The sequence below is a fragment of the Triturus cristatus genome, chromosome 5_1, assembly GCF_964204655.1.
Source record: "Triturus cristatus chromosome 5_1, aTriCri1.1, whole genome shotgun sequence".
NCBI classification, from domain to species: domain Eukaryota; kingdom Metazoa; phylum Chordata; class Amphibia; order Caudata; family Salamandridae; genus Triturus; species Triturus cristatus.
This window is the reverse complement of record NC_140587.1, coordinates 383,998,026-384,020,332: the sequence shown is the minus strand read 5'-3', so window position 1 is coordinate 384,020,332 and position 22,307 is coordinate 383,998,026. Positions and strand designations below refer to the sequence as shown.

The following is a 22,307-nucleotide window of genomic DNA, read 5'->3' as shown; positions in this document are numbered from 1 at the left end:
GTATCTCATTCTCATACCAGATCTTCAAGTCCAGAAAGGCAATGGACTCCCTGCTTGTTGTTATAGTAAAATTGAGGTATTCATCTCTGGTATTCAGCCAGGTTAATAATTCTGTGGCTTCTGTTGCTGAACCTCTCCAGATCAGGAAAATGTCATCTATGAACCTCTTCCACACCAGAACCTTAGTGTCGAAGGGGTTGTTGTTTCCATAGATGTGTTTCATCTCAAAATCATGGACGTATAGACAGGCGATGCTGGGGGCAAATGGACTGCCCATCGAAGGTCCGTGGGTCTGCAAGTAATGTTCTCCTTAAAATAAAAAAAATTAAAGCCATTCTGCCGCAGTCCAAGACAAATTTCTTGGGTGTACTGGATTTCCATTCCTCGTTTCTCAGTAAGGTTTCAATTAACCGTAATTATGATTGTTGCAGTATGCTGGTGTACAGCGCCTCGACATCTAGTGTGATGAAGATGTTGGTAGTTCTGTTGAATCTCAAGGTTTGGAATTTTACATGGATATCTCTGGTATCCTTGAGATAGGATGGCATTGCATCCTTTGTACCATTGGTTTCAGGAAGTAATCTGCAAATTTTGATAGAGGCTCTAATACCGATCCGATCCCCGACACGATTGCCCTACCTGGTGGTGGGTTCTTGGTTTTATGAACCTTCGGTAGTATGTAAAAGTACGGTGAGCTTCTTGTGCTGTAATCCACTCTCTCTCCTTGGCCTCGTTTACCATCGCCTGTATTGGCTCCTTGGTTTCCTTTGTGGGATCCCTGTGTAGTCCTTTGTAGTTGCAGGGATCATTCAGGAGTTTCTTACACTCACTCCGGTACATATCCAGGGGTATTACCACTGTAGGTCCACCCTTATCAGCTGGTTTTATTATGAAGTCCCTCATGTTGTTAATTTTAGAGAAAGCATTGCATTCAGCGCTTGTTAGATTATTGAACACCCATCTGTCGTAGTCCTTGAGTTTATCGACTTCCAGGGTTACAGCTTTCTCAAAGGCCAGTAATGCTGGTGGCATGGTATGGTTTGGTGGATTGAAGTTGGATTTTTTCCTCAGACCAGTGTTCTTGTTTTCCTCTTCTTGCGGCAGCATGTCTTGGTTTGCAAAGAAGACCGAAAGTCTCAAAAGGAACATTACTGAATTTGCACCATTGGAAAAAGGAAAGAAATGCGGTCCCTCAGCGAGTGAGGGGTCTGTTTAAAACCCACAGCCCTTAAAGAGGAGGAGAAAAGTGTGTGGGTGCACCGTTCCAATGTGCATTTAAGCCCTTCCATGACAATGCCACCCTAGAACTAAAAACAGTGAACCTTTATGAACTAGTGAAAAGGAACACAGCCACCGAAGGAGCGTAGAAGTCTCTCAGGGGACCCATACCTAGAACTTCTGTTTTACAAAACAAGTTATGTATATTTATATGGTTATGTATGATGTGCCTACTATGGATAGTCCCATGCTTAAGTACTACTGAGGAACTGCAGAGTCAAAAGAATTTTACTAAGGGGAACCACAGCACCAGTGTAGGGATTTCCCATACATTACCTACAATTACACCAAACAGAACACCAGCATTCCACATGCACTGTAGAGCACCCTTTTGCATAACAGATGGACCAGCACATGACCACAGTCGGCTGCCAAGCATCAGCCAGGTCATGCTATGTCTGTTCATTGATCCCACATGTTGTAGGCACAGATGGACTTTACTTTTCCCAAGAAGTATCCCTGGAGAAAGCAAATGCCTTATACACCACTACCTATACAGAATAATGACCAAGATCCAACCCAACAAGATAGAACCACACGGGGTAGTTGTAAAAATAAACCAACAAGGCACCAACCCAACAGCACTATGCATCCTAACCGAACCCACTGATATCCAAACCAAGCTGGACAGGCTGTGTTGGAAGGGCCACTTAGGGGAAGGTTTCACATGGCCCAGGGATTTCCTGGGGGAAGAGATTTTTGGAGGTGGAAAACCCCAAGTCAATTGACAAACAAGTCTGCTCCAGCGTCCATCTGTAGATCGAGAGTGGCTCTTAGTGTAACCGGGGCAGTCTTCCTAAACAACAAATGGTCTCCTGACATGGAATTCCTATGTAGAGCTGTCCAGCTCGGGGATAAAAAAGGGGAATGGGTTGTATAGGGGAGGGTTGAATGAAAGTATGACTACCCCATTTCAGGAAATTTGGGACACCAAGGTGGGTGGATACATTTTCTTAGAAGCGAATGGACAACCCCTGATTGTACGGAAACTTACACTGTTTTCCTTATGTTTAAGAGGTAAAGGAATGCTTTCGATGGGCATGAATGCTAACTGCAGAGTGATATTATATATTACAGATATGCAATGGGGCACATCCACGCTGATGGATAACTACTGACAATGAGTCGAGCGTGCCTACACTCAGCTTCTTCCAGGATGGAGGGGACTGTGTTCCCTTGTCACCACGCACACTCCGACCCTGGTCATTCCTGGAGAAGGGCTATCGGACTTGTACCGACACCCATTAAGGAAAAAGACAACCTTATTACACCAAGATCATGAAAGAAGAACTGCAGGCAATTTTGGCTGGGCACAATTCAAAGACATTCCAGAAGAATTTAGACTGTTCACAGAACACAGCTGGGGGTAGGTGGGGTCGATACCTTTCTTCACCCTGCAAACAAAAACAAATGCCCACTGGCTACAAATAACCCGGTGGGAGATGCTCAAAATGATGAACAGCACTCAGCTCAGCATCCCTTCTATCAAGGAAGAGATGCAAGCCATCTGCCTCATGGTAATGCAGCACTGTTATGTGCTGAACTTAATGACTGCAATGGAGGGAGTGGTCTGTGCCAAGATCGGAACAGCCTACTGCACGTTCATCCCAGGGATTGACAGGGACAATGGAGAATTGAAGCTTGCCATTCAAGCACTGCACTTTCGACAAAGAAACATGCCTGAAGAGGGAGGTGCCCCTGAGCAGGAATGGTTTTCGAATTGGTTCTCCTGGCTCCCACAATGATATCGGGTTTATGTATATCTCTGTTGCCAGTTATCATTATGTAGCTGCTGGTATGCAGGGTTATAGAATTGGGAATGACCTGTTGTAAAAACAAAGTCCTCAAACTGGGAAGAATGCAGGTAATTAGGAAGGTAATGGTTATCAAAAGTGAGCATAAGGAATAACAGGACCCAACAAAGTAACTGTAAAAATGCATGAGTTAGGTAGCGTAGTTGAAGTATCAACTAGAGGGTGCAAGGTTAATATGGAAATCGATGCATTCATTGATAAAAATGAAATCTTGGCGTTATTAACAGAATAACCCTTTGTGAACTCCACATCAACCTCCACTCACAAATATGTAGTCAAGCAGGTGCTGAGACCTTGGCCCAGGATCTCTGATTGATAGGTCACAGGTGGAAGGGTGCGTAGCTGGCAGGCAAACCCATGGGCAAGAAACTCTTGATCAATCCCACAGATAAACAAAGTGACATTACAATGGTCACGAGAGATTGTCCCAATAAACCACAAATGGCCGGTGGTGGTAAGCACGCTCCTAAAAACACCATAAAGAATCAGATGCCACATGCTTTAGCAACACATAGCCAATCAGGACCTAGCACATGCAGTGATCATCCGCTTCCCATTCCAGACATCTGGACACGTTATCCACTAGCCCCATTGTGTCCACGCGAGGTTGAGACCCACCTATGGTAACCATTAGACAATTAATTTATGGTTTTGCATCAAAAAAAGGGGGGGGAGGGAGAGAGAAGCGGTAATCCATTCAGCTTCCAATTAAAGTACAAATATCAAGTTGGGGGGAGAATGGATCACTACTGCAACACCAGTGGTTTACCTCCAGGTGGAGGTCAGCATACCGAAAAATAAACCCAATGGTTTTGCTATCACGTTACGAATAGGCGGAGAACCAAGATATACCACCTTCTCACCTACGTACGTGTATGAGGGTTTTTATGAAAAGCACCATTAACAAACAACCCTGGTGACGTGGGTACAAGTGAATTAATTTATGGTACCACAGGCATCACCCCACATTCCTCACCCTATATGTTGTGTTTTGAATAAAAGAAGGACAAACACCAAATGTAAGTTGAAACATTCCTCGGACCTCGCTCCTGTAACTGTCCTCCTGGCCGTAATGTTAAATTAAACAAACTGTTCCTGTTTTGCCAAGTGCCTCTTTTCTTCTGTTTTAAAGGATTCCTAACTCAAGCAACAAGAGACCTGAAATCTGTGCTACAGCAACACATCCTGCAGAGGCTGCAAATGTTAAGCTTCAGAGATAGTCAAAATCAGCGGGGAATGGATCACTTGTACCTGCAACCAGGGACCAGTGTGTACGGTCCGTCAGTACTAATGAAAGTACTTAAAAAACCCTCATTCATGTAGGCAGGTCGTGTGGCGGTTTATCTTGATTCTCCGCCTGTGTTAGATACGTGACAGCATCATCATTGGGTCTCTTATTTGCTTCCTCCACCTGGAGGGAACCATTGTACACAAGGAAGCTGAATGGATCAGAACTCCTTCTAACTCCTCCCTCTTTGATTATAATATAAGCTCTAGAGATAACCATCTCTTTGCACTACAGCTATGACAATGTGCAATGATTGACCTGTTCTTTGCACTGAAAGCCTCCTTCTCACAGTCTCCTACCACACAACTGGAACTCTTTCGCCAGGACTTGAGAAGGTAAGTTTTTAGCTGAACCCTGCATTCAGCCCTTTCTTCATCTGTTTCCCAAAATTCTCTGGATTTTGGATGTTTCGCAGCAAATTGCAGTGTGATTCACAAACCAGCAAACTAGCGATCTGGCATTGAATTGTCACGGTAACTAAAAGTTTTGCTGAGATTTTTGCAGTTGTGGAAACAGCAAAAGAGGCCTAAATTTAAGAGAGCAGTAATCATGTCGATCATGAGGAAAGTTCTTGAGTCTCTCACTGGCCCTGAACACAGGCGTGATTGATTCACTTGTGAGAACCAAGAGTTAGAGCAAGCTAACCACGGGTAAGTTGGCGCTGGGTGAATTCATGTTGAAATGCATTGATAGATCAGATACTTTTCAGTCCCACACCGACCCAAAAAGTCCTACTTGGTTTTTTGCACATTTACATAGATTCTCTTCCTGAAATGCAAAAATAATGTATTTAGTGTGTTGTGGGCGCATGTTTTAGCATGTTCTTTTCCAGACTCAACTTCTGATTATACATTTCCTACAAATATTTTGTAAAGGGAAAACAAGTAATCTTCCCTTCTCTAAGTATTTTAAACGTTTTGAGGAATTACTACAGATCATTACGGAAAATATCCAATCATCTACGGGAGCCTATGTGACATAGGAAGTTTTGTCCTAATAATTTCAAAAACAACGTTTTTGCCAGTTATTCCTCATAACATTGGGTCAAACATAAAATATTTCATAACGTGTTGCCAGTAATGTTAAGGTCTGTCAAGTCCAACATATTTTCCAATATTTTATCCAAACAATATAACAGCAGGGCATCTTATCATAAATTGACCATAAAGATATAAAAATCTTCCGCCTAAAATGTAGTTTGTTTTATTCAAAGTTATTTAAACTGCCTGCTCTGGGCATTTGTCCATATAAAGACCACATAACAAGTGAATTTCTGCTTTTGGGATTGTTAGAATCAGAAATGAGAAAGAGAAACAAAAACAATTCATTATAAGACTATAATTTAATTTTAATGTGGCAGAGTATGGTGGACTATTTACGATTTTTTCCTGGGTTTGGCTATTTTCTCTTTTGTGTGAATGTCGCAACTTTGTCTTTTGTTTTGTTTCCAGGTTACATTTTTACTATTTTGTCAACTCTTTTGTTCCATTAAAATCCCTAAAGGCATGGTTGATTGAGGGGAAGGAGTGAGCTAATTCCCAACATGTCTGATTAGAAAGGTTTTAAAAAGAAGCTCGTCGTTGCAAACGACTAAACAAGGGCTGGGCTGAATATGTCAGATACGAGGTGTAGGTAAGGGCTCCTATCGCTTAGAAAGAGTTAGAGTGAAATGCATGTGTCTTTTTTTTATCTCCCAAAGACGCCATGAGAAGTTACCCCGTTTAATACAGACACTTGTGGGTAAATGTTCAAACATTTTGCGCTGGGTTAGCGTCACAAAAGTGATGCTAATCAGCACAAAAAAATATTTTGTGTTGGAAAGTACCCTATAAAGACGCAAAGCAGCGTGAAGCATTGCTTTTCGTTGCTTAGCACCAAGGGGGCATTACATGAGTGATACACAGGTGTTCCCATGCAACCACCCATGTCTTTTGATGCAAAACCCTATCTACATACAGTTCCAAATAGGGTTTAGCACCAAAAGGTAATGCCATCTGAAAGGACATGTTCAGAGGAGAAATGTTTTCATTTCTCATTCTTTTCCTACTTTATTTGCGTGCTGCACTGTTCAGCATACTACAAAGTGAGAAAAGTGTTTGAACTTGTCCAGGCAAATTATTAGAAAAGGCCATACACAACTTTTTACAGATCCATCTGGCAAAATTCTATTTTTGCTTGGAGCACTGAAAATCCTTGCATCATTCCAGTAGGTATTCATAGTGATGTATACGTGAGAAGATCTATAGGATGTAGCTGCATCCTACAAAGGCAACTGATGGTTTCTTACTCAGCCCCTGTGGATACAGCTGTATCTAAGTGCTATGCCTGTGTTTACAAGACAACAGAAATTGTTACACATGAGATATATTGATTGTGAGTTAATTTCATTGAATTGAGCATGGTTCCTTTCTTGACTTAGTTTGTTCCATCATATGTTTTGTCTAGTAAAAAAACAATGTACGTTTGTTTTGTAGTGAGGAGGTATAGTGTTGAAAATCAACAAAAATGCAACACCTCAATTACACTCTTCCTATCACAGAAGTTACAGCCCTTCTGAGACCTAATGGCCCAACACACCTAAATTAGTAGAGGGGAGGGAGAAGCCTCTAATATAACTTCAGTACACTTAGGCACTGATTCCAAGTTGTGCACTAAGGTGTGGGGTAGTTACCACACCCAATAAATACTCTTATTCTCTGTGAGGTATTTATCAGCTGTGGTAAATACCTCACATTCCGAGCGTTTAACGTAGAATTGATGCATGATATAATACATCTGATTTTAAAACACTTAGGGCCTCATGTCGCTAAGCCCGATCCCTGTGTAGTGATTGGTGCCAGTTTCATCATAGTACCATACCCACTAAATTTTTCTCTTCTGAAAGGTCGAAACTGAAACAAATATTTTGTGGGAAAATACCTGGAAAAACAAAATAAGTTTAGGAATTGTGGGCCTCATGTAGGTAGCCAAATACCGGTCGGTAACGGACGATTTTCGGTAATTATACCGTTACCGACCGGTATTTTGGCTTTTGAGATGTAGGGGGAGAATTTCTGTATTCGGAATTTACAGAATCGGTAAAATTACCGAATCGGTAAAATTACCGATTCGGTAATTTTACTGATTCGGTAAATTCCGAATACAGAAATCAGATGTAGGGGGACTGTGTGGTGTGTGTGGGGATTCGTTATTTACCACCAACTAATAGTTGGTGGTAAATGACGAATATGTGTGTAAATGCATTATTTTGCCTGTAGATGTGTGCAATGTGGCAGACACACATGCCCTCAGGGCATGTATGTGTGCCACATGTGCACACATGGCCGAATCAGGGGTGCAGCAGGGTGTCAATGTGACACCCTGCCACCCTTGCATGTGCTCCCCCATTACCGAATCGGTATTTACCGATTCGGTAATGAGGCATACCTTCCCATCAATGGGAAGGTATGCCTCATTACCGAATCGGTAAATACCGATTCGGTAATTACCGAATTATTCCGAATCGGTAATATTTACCGACCAATTACCTACATAGCATTTACCACTTCATAAATACTGAATCGGTATGATTCGGTATTTATGAAGTGGTAAATGCCAGCCCACCTACATAAGGCCCTTATGTAGGTGGGCTGGTACCGAATACCTCATTCGGTAATGAGGCATACCTTCCCATTGATGGGAAGGTATGCCTCATTACCGAATCGGTAAATACCGATTCAGTAATGGGGGAGCACATGCAAGGGTGGCAGGGTGTCACATTGACACCCTGCTGCACCCCTGATTCGGCCATGTGTGCACATGTGGCACACATACATGCCCTGAGGGCATGTGTGTCTGCCACATTGCACACATCTACGGGCAAAATAATGCATTTACACACATATTCGTCATTTACCACCAACTATTAGTTGGTGGTAAATAACGAATCCCCACACACACCACACAGTCCCCCTACATATGATTTCTGTATTCGGAATTTACCGAATCGGTAAAATTACTGAATCGGTAATTTTACCAATTCGGTAATTTTACCGATTCGGTAAATTCCGAATACAGAAATTCTCCCCCTACATCTCAAAAGCCAAAATACCGGTCGGTAACAGTATAATTACCGAAAATCGGCTGTTACCGACCGGTATTTGGCTACCTACATGAGGCCCACAATTCCTAAACTTATTTTGTTTTTCCAGGTATTTTCCCACAAAATATTTGTTTCAGTTTCGACCTTTCAGAAGAGAAAAATTTAGAGGGTATGGTACTATGATGAAACTGGCACCAATCACTACACAGGGATCGGGCTTAGCCCCGAACTTGTATTGACGGCTTTAGTGCTTCTCATATAGTCCTGTTGAAAGTAGATGGCAACCTGACAATTAAAGCATATTTCCATACATTTAATAGTAGAGTACTCATATTTCCCAACCCTCTTTATATACACTGACTTGTGTAGAACTGGAAGTAATGTAAAGCAAAACCATGTACATGTAGAAAAATCATTATTAGTCAGACACTGTTCAAGGTTAGAAATTAAACAGGAGCATCCCGTGCCAGTAAGAGCGGTGGGGCGATGTGGGGGCAGGTCAATAGACGACGAGGGAAAATAAAAAAAAGAAAACATCTTCCCTTGCGCTCACCGCATCGCCGACTAGGGATGAGGTGAGCGCAAGGTAAGTGGTTTTCTGTTCTTTTACTTTTATTCATATAGGTGAATAAAAAGGTTCAGTCACAAACCTCTTTATTCATCTAAATGCACTTTGGTTCAGATGAAGAGCATTTTGTGAGTGCAAAATCCATATCAACATTCAAAACATCAAGACTGGTGCAATTTAACATACCGAAAGTGTATTAACAATTACAGAAACGCCACCTGTATGTCTGCATTGCTGTATTCACACTTTTAGGTTTCAGGCAAGAGTGTTCTGGAGTATTCTGCAGATTTCTGTAACCAACTGCCAAGCACTCCTAAATGTGTGCAAATTATCATTAATTTGCTATTGGTTCCACACCATTGCATGGATGCAAATGTCCACATTTTCTTTTGCCACTGGAGTTAGTGTATTCTGGGGTGGGAAAGTGAGCAGCACCTCTATCTTTAAAATTGGTAGAGGTGTATGTGTGTTGAAAAATGTTAAATGCATGAAGGGACATTTCCACAATACATACTCATACAGATCGTTCCACTTTGTAAAGGTACTGTAAATGTAAATTTTGTACAAATGGGGTTTTCTGGAAATACATTATTGGCATTGGTTTTCCAGAGCTCGCCCGAGATTCTTTGGTAATACTTTAAAACTAAAAATCTTTGATAAAGGTTGCAGTAAATTTATGTGATAAGATTTATGAGCTTTAAAAATTAAAAGGATGAAATCCCACTGTTTACAAGTCGATTTAAAAGTTGTAATTGACCATAAGTGTTAAACTTAAATGTGCACTATGATTACACTGAATAAACATTTTGAGAGGTAGTGAATTCTGGAACATGAAACTTTTAAAGATATAAGGCATTTGTCTCAAACACTTTATTAACCACTTATCTGGCAATCAAGAGAAGTATTCATGTACACCATTGTGGGCCCATTTAAGACCTTAACTAAGGATGAATACGTCTCTGGGAATAGCGATGCGATGCATACAAAAATATACCTAAATGGTATTCAATAAATTTCCTTACAGCGATGAAGACCCTGCCTTAAGATGACTTAATGTTTGTAAAAATGTGTTTTCATTATGCTAAATATACTTCCACCACTTTAAAACACAGTTCAGAGTTTACAGGGATAGAATATTGTCTGATTGTAAATTCACTTGGGATTATTGAATATTTGAGTAAATCCTGTTTTTTAAAATTATTTACATAGCAGTTCTTTATTTCAGCATTCTGCAATCCTGTCCCAGTTATACAGTTGCATGTCTAATAAAAAGCATTGAACTGGCTGACATCACTTAATTTCAGTTATAATGAGTTGCTGTACAAAGGTTCTTCACTGGAGACATTCGGGGTTGGGGAATCTGAATACATCAGTCAGATTAATCTATAGACTCTCTTTCTCATAGCCACCTAAAATAGTATTGAGTGAGTCTGCTTCTTCTTTTGTCTGGGATCCCTAATTGCTCCTTGATGTTGGCCTTTAAGTTTGAGGGGATGCTGTAAGCAAGTGGGTTAGGGGCTAGGAATCGATCCAGCAGAGGCCACTATTAATGTCCAATCCAGATCCAATTTCCACTGGTCAGCTGGGCACTTCAGAAAAAAAGCTTCTTACACATTGCTGTGTCCCAGTAGCCACAAAGGAGGTCAGCCAACTGACCCTTAGAGTACACCTCTCAAATCTGGATAAAAGTCGGAGAAGTTCTAGCACTTCAGTTCTCCACACAGGTCACAGACAGCAGGTTCAGTCCTCTTCTACTCTTCCTCAGTCCTGATGAGTTCTGATGAACTGTGCGTGAGGTGCCATTTTTGTAGGTTTTACTGGCCAGTGAGTGGAGGTGACTCCTCCTCTGGCTCCAGGCCTGCAGTCTTCCTACCAGCCAGGGAGCTTCTACATTCAACAACAATATAACAGACACTCCTGTATAGACATGCTGGATCTTTGCAAAGTTAGACATGTGTCTACCAAGACAAATCATGTATCAGGGATTCTAAGCTCTCTGATTCCAGGGCCTCCCTACAGATTCCTGACACTGCACAGCACACAATGCGATGAGGACATATACTATAACTGTGATGTACAACTCAACATGTGAAACATTTCAATATATTAATAATTCTGTCTTCTTTGTGTCCCTTTCACTTTCGCTACTTTTTCTGTCTCCCTTTCTCTTTCTTTCTTTCTTCCCTTCTCCATATTTCATTCACTTTTCCTCTCATTCTGTTTAGTAACTTTTGGTTTTTTTTGGTCTCTCTTTGTCTCTTGCGCCCTCTCGCTGCCTTACTCAATTTTTCTTTTACTATATCTCACTCTAGTTAGCTTGTGGGCTTCCATTTCAACCATAAAACATTGATTTACTAAATAAATTCTTTGGTCGCAGCACAAGGCGAATATCATGAACATCATGAATAAAACATAATTTCAAAACAAACAAAGTGCATTCGCCACTACAGCCAAATTGTCCGGATCAACACAACTTTTCCTTCAAGGCATGTCATCGTGACTCAGTATACCTTTTGTGGATACAATAGTGGTGATCATGACATATTTTTCATCACTGGACAAGGAGAACAGAGAAAGGAAAATAACAGAGATTTAAAAGAGCCTGCTAGAGTGGGATTAAGTGAGAAGGGACTGGATCACAGAACATGTGTGAGTGTCGCTATTTCATTTATATAAGACTGTGCATGATGCAAACAGCCTTTACTATCATGCTATGAAAGCAGAGTTCTGGAGGTGGTAATGTGTGACAAGAATGATTGTGCATAATTGTCGTGCAGCATTTTTTTGTGGTGGTGTTGTGTTGTGCTCTGTTGTTTTTGTACTTTTATGCTGCATTATTACAATGTGATGTGTTGTAGTGCAACTGTTGTGTTTAATTCTATTGTAATATCTTTAAATGCAGCTACATTCAAAGGTAAGTACAGTCAATACCTTTAAAGTTACTGTGACAAGCAAACCACTATGTAAAATGGTAATTGCTCCATTCTTTCAACTAACTATATGATAACAGTCATCCCAAAACTGTGACTGGGACCTGTGTTACTTAACACTTCCACAGCTCAAATTAAGTGATAAGGCTCGAGAAAGGTGGGGTGATTAAAGTAGGTACGTAGTGCCGTTTGTAGAGTTCGTTGTCGCGCGACAGTAGAGGCAGAATCTACATTAGCGAGACTCGCGGTGCAAAAAAACAGCCATTCTGCAGGGCCGGAAGCAAACTTCTAAGAAAAACTTCGGGCCTCGGTTCCTTTTTTTGTACAAATAAAGATCTGGGTGCGCAGACAAGGTGCTGAAAATAGAAGGGTCGCACAAAGGTTTGTTAGTCTGCTCTCTGGGACCAGACATGCTTATGCCTCTCGCCGTCTTGAGAGGGAGGCTTCCAAAACAAGTGGCTTTCACATCCATCACAGGCCCGGGGTCTGTGGGTGGCTGCTTCCATGATCTTCACGGGCTCGCAGTTTTCTTTGTGGGATGTCTTTGAAAGCTGAAGAGACTCCGCATGCAAACACATGCTCCAAGTGTTTATTTCCAAAGGCTGCCGGTTTCAGGGTCAAAGCAATGAAGCAATTATCACGTATCTGTAGCTAATATGGGTTTAAAAACCTCTTTTGTGAAATGCTGTTGGAAATGCTCCCGCCGATGTACAATTCATCCCAATGAATGTCTACCTCTTTGCCGAGGATCACAAAGCATCATTGAGGGTCGACTTAAGGGCCTCACCGGGGCAAGTGCAGCTGAGTGGAGGGAATCCGACGCTGGGAGGCCTTTTCGAAAGAGAAGGGGAACAGTTGTCCCAACAATTTTGAGAAACAAAACCCCTCAAAATGTTTTTAAAAGAACCCTGTCAGTGGAGGTTTTTAATCCACAGAGTCTGGACATTGCACAGTTTCGTTTTTAACCTGACATAACAGACTACACTACAACATTTCACAAACAAAAGTGAATTCGCGTTTGAGAGTTTCATGCCTTGTTGTAACTTCGGCTGTATTTCATTTTGAGGCGCTAAAAGATTAGGGCAAAATAAGTAGAAGGATGCAAAAGATACAGTGGAAAAAGCGCTACCTTCAATTTGGTGCATGCATATTTTGAGGAAAAAACACAGGGGTGTATCTACAAGGAAATGGCACGGTGCTGCAGCAACTTTTGCAGCATCACACTGCGTCATTTGAAAAACACAGGGAAGTGCCGTATTTACTTGAATATGGCGCACCCCTGTGTTTTCCCTTACGCTGGCACTAAAAATGGCTGGAACGCCCACAGCAACTTGAAAAGGGTACCATATTAACAAAGCGATGTTAAGCCACGCAAAGTGGCTTAACCTCATGGATGCTCATGACGGCTCCCGGCCGTCATGAGTCACGGTAGTCGTGTGCTCATGACGGCCGAGAGCCGTCCGACCGTTGCCGCTCTGCCCATGCGCGGCTAATTCTCCACCTGTGCGGGCGAATTAATTGGTGGGCGGAGTTCGGATGGCTCCCGGTCGTCATGAGCACACGCCCACCGTGATATATGACGGCCGGGAGCTGTCCTGGGTGGGAAACGGCCACTACAACGCGGCAGTAACCACGCATACATTACAACGCATGTGTGTTACCACGATTGCCTTTACCACGCATACCTTTACTACGAGATACGTAGTAAAGGCATGTGTGCTAAAAGGTAATATTAAAAAAGGGAGGTTGGGGGGGTCTTCCCCCCCACGAAAAAAAACAAACCTGATTCCATCGATGTGGAAGCAATCGGCATCGTACCGTTGTAAGAGGAAACGGAAAGACACTTCCGCTTCCCCTTTACGACGTGCGACGCAGATCGGAAGAGCTTCCAGAGGAGAGGACGTAGCGAGGAAAGTGGGAATTTAGTTTAAGGAATTAATGAGGGGAACGTGTAGCGAAGGGGTAAATTTAATGGTTTGTGGGTGGGGGAATCGCACAGGGAAACATTTTTAATGTTGAGGGGAGGAGAATTTAATAGAAGAAAAAGGGGCGGGGGGGGTCGCACGGGGGTATTAATAAAAAAAAAACATTTACAACGAAAATGCCTTTACCGATATGCGTGGTAAATGCATTTTCGTGGTAAATGTTATTCGTGGTAACGGCATTCGCGTTGTAACGCATGCGTAGTAAAAGCATGCGTTGCAACGGAATGCGTTGTAATAACATACAACCGTCCTGGGTACCTGAGCCCAAAGTCCAGCCCCACCTCCCTCGCACCACGGCGGAATTTGCCGCATGGCAAAGGGGTTAATGCCACTTTGTAAATATGGTGCAGAGCATTGCATCACTGGTACACCGTGAAAAGTGACAGTCCCCTTGTGAATATGCTTCACAGTATTTTAAAATAATACATTGTTTTCGAAAGGAGTCTGCTTTTGAAGAGTAGCTGAGTGTGGGCTGTGTATGAATGTGTTGTACCAGCATAATGAATTCATAAATAGCATGAAGGTAAGTTTGTGGAGGTAAGTATAGAGTTAATAATCTTAACTCCATATCTAATTGCCTTGAAGATATGTCTTCAAGGCACATAGATATAGGGTTCCATATCTTCAAGGCACCTAGATGTGGGGCTAGGAATAGTAAATCTATACTCACCTCTGTATACTTAACCTCACAATATTATGGTTGATGATATGTTTGTATTTTAGGCTATTTTTTAGAATATATTTGTTTCAAATATTAGTAGGTTTAATATTCTGACCTACATCTTTGCATTAAGGGGTGTATGTCACTGTACTGAGGTCAGTAAAATCAATCTACAATAATATCACATGTTAAGTACATATTTACCATTCTTAACTCCACATTGACTTAGGAAGACTTTATAATTTGACGGGCGGAGGTAAGTCTGTCAGGGCGATGGAGTAAATTATTCCATCGCCCTTACAGAGTCCCTGCCAGCCAAACTTAGAAATGACCGCCAAGCAGGTGGTCACTTCTGAGGCATTGGCAGTTATCACCATCATGGCAGTCCCAGTCAATGCTTTTTTGATGGAGCTGTCTATCAAACTCATTTTGTTTATTTTGAAAATAAACAAAACAATGCCCCCCTCGTCATGGGAGTTATTGCCCTTTGCGAAGGGGGCATAAGACAGTTTTCCCTGCCCCTTACCACCTGGGTTTTCCTGGTGGTGATTGGCAGTGCAAACTGACCTGTATGTTTGCCTATCCAAATTAGATGCTATTACAAAATAATGGGGTGACCCAAAAATACCCCGAATGACCTGGGCAACTTCAAATACAACAGTGGTCCAATGAGTAAAGACAGAGAAATTATTTACATGACAGAGGGCCAAACTAATCAACTCCTTCTAATTTACTTAGCTAACCCCGCTCTGATTTACAACAGATATGAGGTCAAAAAATCCAGGCACACACACAAAGATTGTACTCTAGAAATTTTGAAAATGTATTGCAAAGCCACAATATCAATACAGTTTACATTAAATTCTTAGCTCCAGAAAGGTTTTGGTGATAAAACAGTGCTCAGAGAAGGTGCTCATGCAGGTTTAGAGAGAAGAAAGAGTGGGAGGGTATGGACCCATTACATATACCATATTTCTTCATAGGGAAGCCTGTCCAGCATATTTAATACATAGCAGAGTCCAAATCTGTTTCATCAGAATGGGGTACAGTTACTGAGTACAAATTGTCCTTCTGTGAACCATCTATTGAATTCAGGTTTTGTATTGGAAGTCGACATTTCAACCCAGCACGAAAGGAAAGGGCCAGTCTTTGCAATACATTTTCAAACTTTCTAGAGCGCAATATTTATGTGTGTGTGTGTGTGTGTGGATTTTTTGGCCTAGCTGTTGTGCTTGAATCAGAGTGGGGTTATCTAAGTAAATTAAGAGGAGTTGATTAGTTTGGCCCTCCATGAAGTATGCAAGTTCTCTGCTTTTTGCGATTGGACCACTGTTATCTGTATCTAAATTAGGTGGATGGACATGTAGGTCAACCCCCGGCTGCTCTTACTCTTGGCCATAATATCAGCTGTAGTTACACCAAAGGGCCGCCTGTATATAAATGGGGTGGGTGGACCATCATGTTGGAGGTAATGATACACCATCACAGTTGTGACATAGTATTCTTACCACCAACATATAAATCAGCCCCTTAGACTGCAACATAGGGTTTAGGTGAATCTCTTGGATGTAATATTATTGACATGCCATATGACTCACATAAGATAGTGACATTGTATACCTGAAGAGTTCACTACATGTGTGGATTTCAACACTAAAGTTAATTTCATAGTTGCCATAACATGCTTACCTCCTGTTAGCATGAGAGCGCATTTGCACATACAGTTGTCATTGTCGGCATCCTTGGTGCTGAAATCGGCTCCATGCAATATCAGGCTACTCTGCTTCCCTGCAGTTCCAGAATGGCCTTTCAGATATAATCTAAAATAACAATAATTAGAATTAGAGCCAAACAAAAAAAGGCAGATTTGTCAGTATTTAACATAGAAACACCCAGCCTGGTGGATTTTCTGAGTACCTTTATCTTTCTCCATGGTTCACATGTACATAGATCATAAAAAACATATCTTTTGAGAAAGGAATGCCAATAAGAGACTGGAGGTATGCTCATAAAATTGTGTTATATCCAAGATAGTCATAAAATTAACCAGAGCAATGATGGTGCTGTGAAAGTCCTTGAATGGAAATGAAAGCTGGGCGAAGCTATCCCTATTAATCCTGCTGAAGGTGCTCTATGCTTTTTATACCTTTCACCAGTAGAGACAGGATTCTGCTGTCCAGAGGGTGAATCCAAAGTGTTCCTCAGTTCTCAGTGAGAGTGGACATGCTCTCTGTATCCACTCTCATTGTGGGTAGACTGTTATTCTTACTTTCACCTTTATGTGTGCTTGTGTGTCCATACGTGTGTGCATATGTGTGTGTACTATGTTAAACCTCTTTTGTAGCTGGGCGTTCTGTAGAGTGCAAGGTCACTCTTGTACTCATTTTTCACTCTCCCATGAGGGCCTCCATGCTGATGTCTGTGGGTCCTGTGTCAGAAGCCCTATAGATGTCTGGTAGAATTGAGGAATATACAGCTACATTCTGTCTGCTCAGAACATCTGCCCTGCCTGCTATAGTACCTAAGCTGACCTTTCTACTAGTGTTGTTTTGAGACCTGGCCCTTTTAACAGGTTTATCCCCAAACTTGTTGTCTTCTGCCTCCTATTTTTCTGACCCTGTTTTCATTGGCCATAGGATTCTGGGCACTTTACCACTGCTGACCAGTGCTAAAGCGCATATGCTCTCTGTATACATTGTGACAGTGATTGGATTTTCATGACTGGTATATTTGATTTACTGGAAAGTCCCTGGTAAAGTGCACAGTGTGTGCCAGGGCCTGTAAATCAAATGCTGCTAGTGGGCTTGAAGCACTGGTTGTGCCACCCACATAAGTAGCCCTGTAAATGTATCTCATACCTACCACTGTAGTGTCTGTACGCACAGTTATAAACTGCCATGTTGTCCTGACAAGTGCACCCACTTGCCAGGTCTAAACCTTCCATTTCCTTAGATGTAAGGCAACCCTATGGTAGGCCCAAGATACCCCCATGGGCATGGCGCACTGTATATGGAAGGCAGGACTTGTACTGCTGTGTGTGACATGTTCTGATAGTGAAATATTGTGTATTTCATTTTTCACTATTGAAAGGCTATCTGTCCCATAGGCTTATCATTGTGGTTGCACTGTACCATTTTTACAAGTGTAACTTGCAATAGGGACAATATAGGAAAATGGAGTTAGGACTCTCTGAACTCAGAATTTATGAACACACCTTTCGGTAAAGGCAGTTTCTAAATCTTGTGTTTCAAAATGACATTTTTAAAAAGTGGGCATTTTCTTACCTTACCATTCTGTGTGCCTCTGGCTGATTGTGTATTCAGCGTCTGGTGTGTGAGTGACAGCAGCTGAGATGTGCATTTACACTAGACAGTCACTGAGGTAGGTTGAGGTGTGCCCTGCCTTGCTTCAGTGAGTCATCACAGGGCTGAATGGACCTGTTCTGCATTTAGAGTGGTGGGATGAGTGTTGCTTAGACCTGAACAGGCTGTATCTCCGTTTGCACAATGCTGTCTCCGACCCTGGTGGTCATGCTGCACCAGTGAGGGCAGAATTGGTTTGGACTGGGTTCAGAGACCCTTGCCACAATAATAACATTTTGAGGTATAAGTATTACACCTAAAACACCAGGACTTTAGATTACTTCAAGGAAGAAGAGGACCCTACCAAGAAGAAGAGCTGGAGAGCTGTAAGGAGTATAGCCCCTTTGTTGTGTGCTGTGTTGGGTTGGCCTGCAGTTTCTGCTTCTGTCTATGATGGAGGAAAGGGACTGACTCTTTTTTGCCCTGCTGTGGTATCCTGCTTGTGAAGAATCTCCAAGGGCTTGTGTGTGCTGGCCTCCTGTCCTGGAAGACTCAGGGACATAGAAATATTCCTTGTGCTATTGAAAATTCCTTGTGTTCCTGGGAGTTCCTTGTGCTTTCACTTTATTTTGAAATTTCTGGTGTTTTCATTTGGATTGTTTCAAGTTCTGGTGCTTTTACCTTAAATTGGCAGTGCTGCTTCTGCTGAGCTACCCAGTAAATGTACCTGAAGTGTCTCTGCTCACTGGTGCCTGCTGTGAGAAACCGGCTAAGAAGCCAGGAGTTGCCAAGTGCAGGTAGAGGATCTTGTCCGGGTGAACCGGCACCTGCGCTTTTCTTTTTAGAAGGAAGCAAGTGTGGAGCGCTGCACTGGGCATCTAGAAATCCTGGGTGCTCATGAGAACTGCCTCGTGTGTACCGAGGAGTTCGTGCACCTCACCACAGCACCTGGCTGCATTTTTCTATTGAACCGCCTCCCCGGGCTGGGGTAGGACAGAAGAACATCAAGGGGCAAAGCTCAGCAGGGGTCTGCACGGTGGGAGCCACCTTCGTTGCCCCCAGAGTTACCTTGTAACCTGCACTGGTGTATGACCTCCAGCAGAGCCTGGCAATGCCCACAGAGGTTCATGCAGCATCGAGAAGGGGAAGCCTCGCTATCGCTGCGGCGTCAGGACCCAGCAACTAGGAGAAGAGAACCCAGTGCGAGCAAAGCAGAACAGCTCCCGGTATACAAGACATCGGCCTCAACCCACCCAAGTTGCACAGGACTGACCGGTTGCTCTCACCTGTTCTTACCCATACCGGAGGGCAGGGCTATGTAATTGTAGGGATGGATAGAACCTCGACAGAGGCCCTGATACCCAGTGGCCATATGATTGTAGTTCTGGTGTCTCCCTCCCACTAAACCTCATTTCAGATCTTGGGGTCACTATCATTCTAATCCTTGGGGGGGACTAAGTAACCAATCTCATGGGGGCTGTTTATGACGCTCTGCCTAAGGTTGTTATGATATGTGTTTACAATGCTATGCCTAATGCCTTCATGACATGTGCAACTGAGAAGTATTTCATATTGCACCAAATGTATGATGACAATTGACTTATGGCAAAGTAATGATGGTTTATGATTGATGCCTTCTTATGACCAGTGCCTAGTGGCACAATAATTCATGAAATACTGGTCTTATGTGCCATATGTGCATCTTTATGACAAGTGCCTAGTGGCGCAGTGGTTCATGTTATGTGGTCTAATGTGCTTTACATGCTACAAAGTGATTTATGATCTAATGTGCTTTAGGTATGAATACAAAGGATATTTTTATATAATCTTGTGTGGAGTCTCTTTTGTGTTGTGCCTAGTGTGTCACTTGTGTGAGTGTGTGTTACGCACACGCTTTACACATTGCTCCTGGGATAAGCCTGTGTGCTCTGCCAATCTACCAAGTGGATGTGCAGGGGTTATCTTGGGTGTGCAACTCCCTTACCCTGACTAGAGTGGTGGGTTCTGCCTGGCTTAGGTGTATACCCTAGCCAACCAGAAACCCCATTTCTAACAGTTGTGCTTAGGCTTTTCCATCTAACCCTACTCAGGGAGTCTGGTTAAGGCAGCCAAAACACTGTGGGCCCAATTATTAGTTTTGGCGGTGCAGGATCGGGCAGTATGCCACCACTGCTCCCCTGCACCACTGAGCCTCACCGCCGCCCACCAGATTGCGAATTTAATGTGGCCTAGAGGGTGGGCACTTGGGGGTCCTAGGGCGGTGCCTTTTTCAAAGGTGGCAGTGCCTTTGAAAAGGCACTGCAATGGGAACGCCTCACAAGGTTCCTGCTAGCGTGGACTCGAAAGTCCATTCCATACAGGAACTGTTTTGGATGCACACAGGGGGCACATGTTATGTCCCCCTGTGTGCATCCACAAAGGGAGGAGGCACAGAGGGCCCCCTTTGTTTCCTCTTCACCAGTGTTGACATGAAGTAGAAACCTCCATGTCAACACCGGCGGGCAGGAAACTCGTAATACACTTGGCGGGACCGCGGCAGTCGTGCCAAGCATATTACGGCCTCTCACCACTGCGCCACCTCCATGGAACAGTGGTTCCATGGCGGTGGAGGTCCCAGTGCAGTCTGACCACCAAACTCGTAATGGGGCAGTCAGACCGCTACTGCAGTGGTGGCTGGACCATCACCGCCACGTCCACACAAGTCTGGCGGTCCTCAGACTGCCAGACTCATAATAGAGCCCTAGTTGTAACTATTCTTGAACACTTTTCATCTGTGTAACAGTGCAGGAATAAAGACTGTGAAGAATCACTCTACCGGGATTGGAAGAGATTGTGATACTTGAAGACAGGTTGAGCTGCAATTGCACCAGCACCCTGTCCCCTTATGGGACAAGTAACATGTACTTCATGGGGTTATTGACAGAACCTCCAGCTTTGCGAGTTAGTGAACATCCACAAACATGTATAACTGTGGGCATTCACAACCCGAAATCCGCCAAACTCTGTCCCTGAAAATAGTGGGAAAGTTACTCCAGGCAAGCACCAGAGTAACTCCTCTTCCAGGCTGGGAAGGGTAAGGGATCACCCAAAGACTATAATTGTTTTCTCCATGAAGAAAAACTGAAAAGAAACGAATTTGCTTTGGAGCATTCAGCTGCTCTTATTGTGTGAAACTGTACACAATGTAGATCTTGATAAGACTTCAGCCAATGGCTCTCTTGCACTGAGTGTCAACATTTTCCCCCATGACATATGCACACCGACCTATGAACAAGTGGATTTCAGCAACATGGTGGGTGAACCAGTGCATGACTTTTTAAATGCTTCCCATTCTTTATCCCTTTTTTATTCATTTGTGTACTCATCGTTTTGTTTTTAAACTAGGTTTTCTGGTAATTTACAGCTAAAAGTTTCTTTTCTTTAAATCACTAAGATTCATATTTTCCATTTGATGTGCATTAAAACGAAAAACGTTTTCTATGCCTGCTTTAAACACATCTGTCTGTTCCAGAACACCTGTACATTTTTATTTAGATGCTATGCAATGGTTACTTTTTTTAATTTAACATTTTTATGGAATGTGTATGGCCGCCACATTTAGTTGCAGGTACGTTTTCTTTCCGCAAATGCTTGAAATAAAATTTGAAAAAACAGTGAACCAAATGCCAAGGACAGACCTATTGGCTTCAACAATGCATGCTTTTCTTTCTGCGCAGTCATCTGAATTTGAGGCCAATAAAAAAATCTCAGGTAAATACAAAATACATTTAATGTGGCAAATAACGTGAGCAGACCATGAAGGGTGGTGATTCACGTAGAACACATTCCTCTTGCAAACAGTCCAAGCTTACACAAAAACAGGTAATTGTCCATCAACAATTCTCAATGAGAAGCGTTTTCACAACGCTAGAAAAGTAGACAGAACAGAAACCAAGCTCAATTTGAAGAGGACTCAAAGTATAAGGACCCAAGCAGTTTTCATAGCTATTACAATCAGGATCTAATTTGTTATACCCCACAACTGTGCACTCTGCAAAGTTACCGTAAGTGATTTAGCATGGTATGATCCCTGGTACACAAATATATAATAATTTGCAAATCTCCTTTCAGAATGAAAAATTTCCTAGCTAACGTAACAGAAAGTTTAAATTCTTTTAAGGACTCGGAGGCGAGGATTATGCCTTCTTTCTCCACTTTATTCTCACAGCAGCGTAGAAGTAAACAAAACTACGTTTCCCATGGAACATCGGAAAAACAGTAGTAAGAAACAACATGGCAACAACCAATCAGGAAGGAGCACCAATGTCCAATCTGGGGCTAATGAGCCCAACAAAGTCATCTGTCAGTGTCTCCTCTTCCTCTTTCTGAGTGCGACGACAGCCATCCTGGGCATGTCAGAC

General features: G+C 42.7%; 1 protein-coding gene across 1 annotated transcript in view; it reads right to left on the bottom strand.

Annotated features, from left to right (window-relative positions):
- The window catches only part of ANGPT1 (angiopoietin 1), a 966,748-nt gene that overhangs the window by 55,257 nt on the left and 889,184 nt on the right, over nucleotides 1-22,307 (bottom strand). Inside the window, exon 8 of the mRNA XM_085605097.1 lies at nucleotides 16,295-16,425. Coding sequence (XP_085461223.1) covers nucleotides 16,295-16,425 — 131 coding nt within the window. The remainder of the gene's footprint in view (nucleotides 1-16,294; nucleotides 16,426-22,307) is intronic.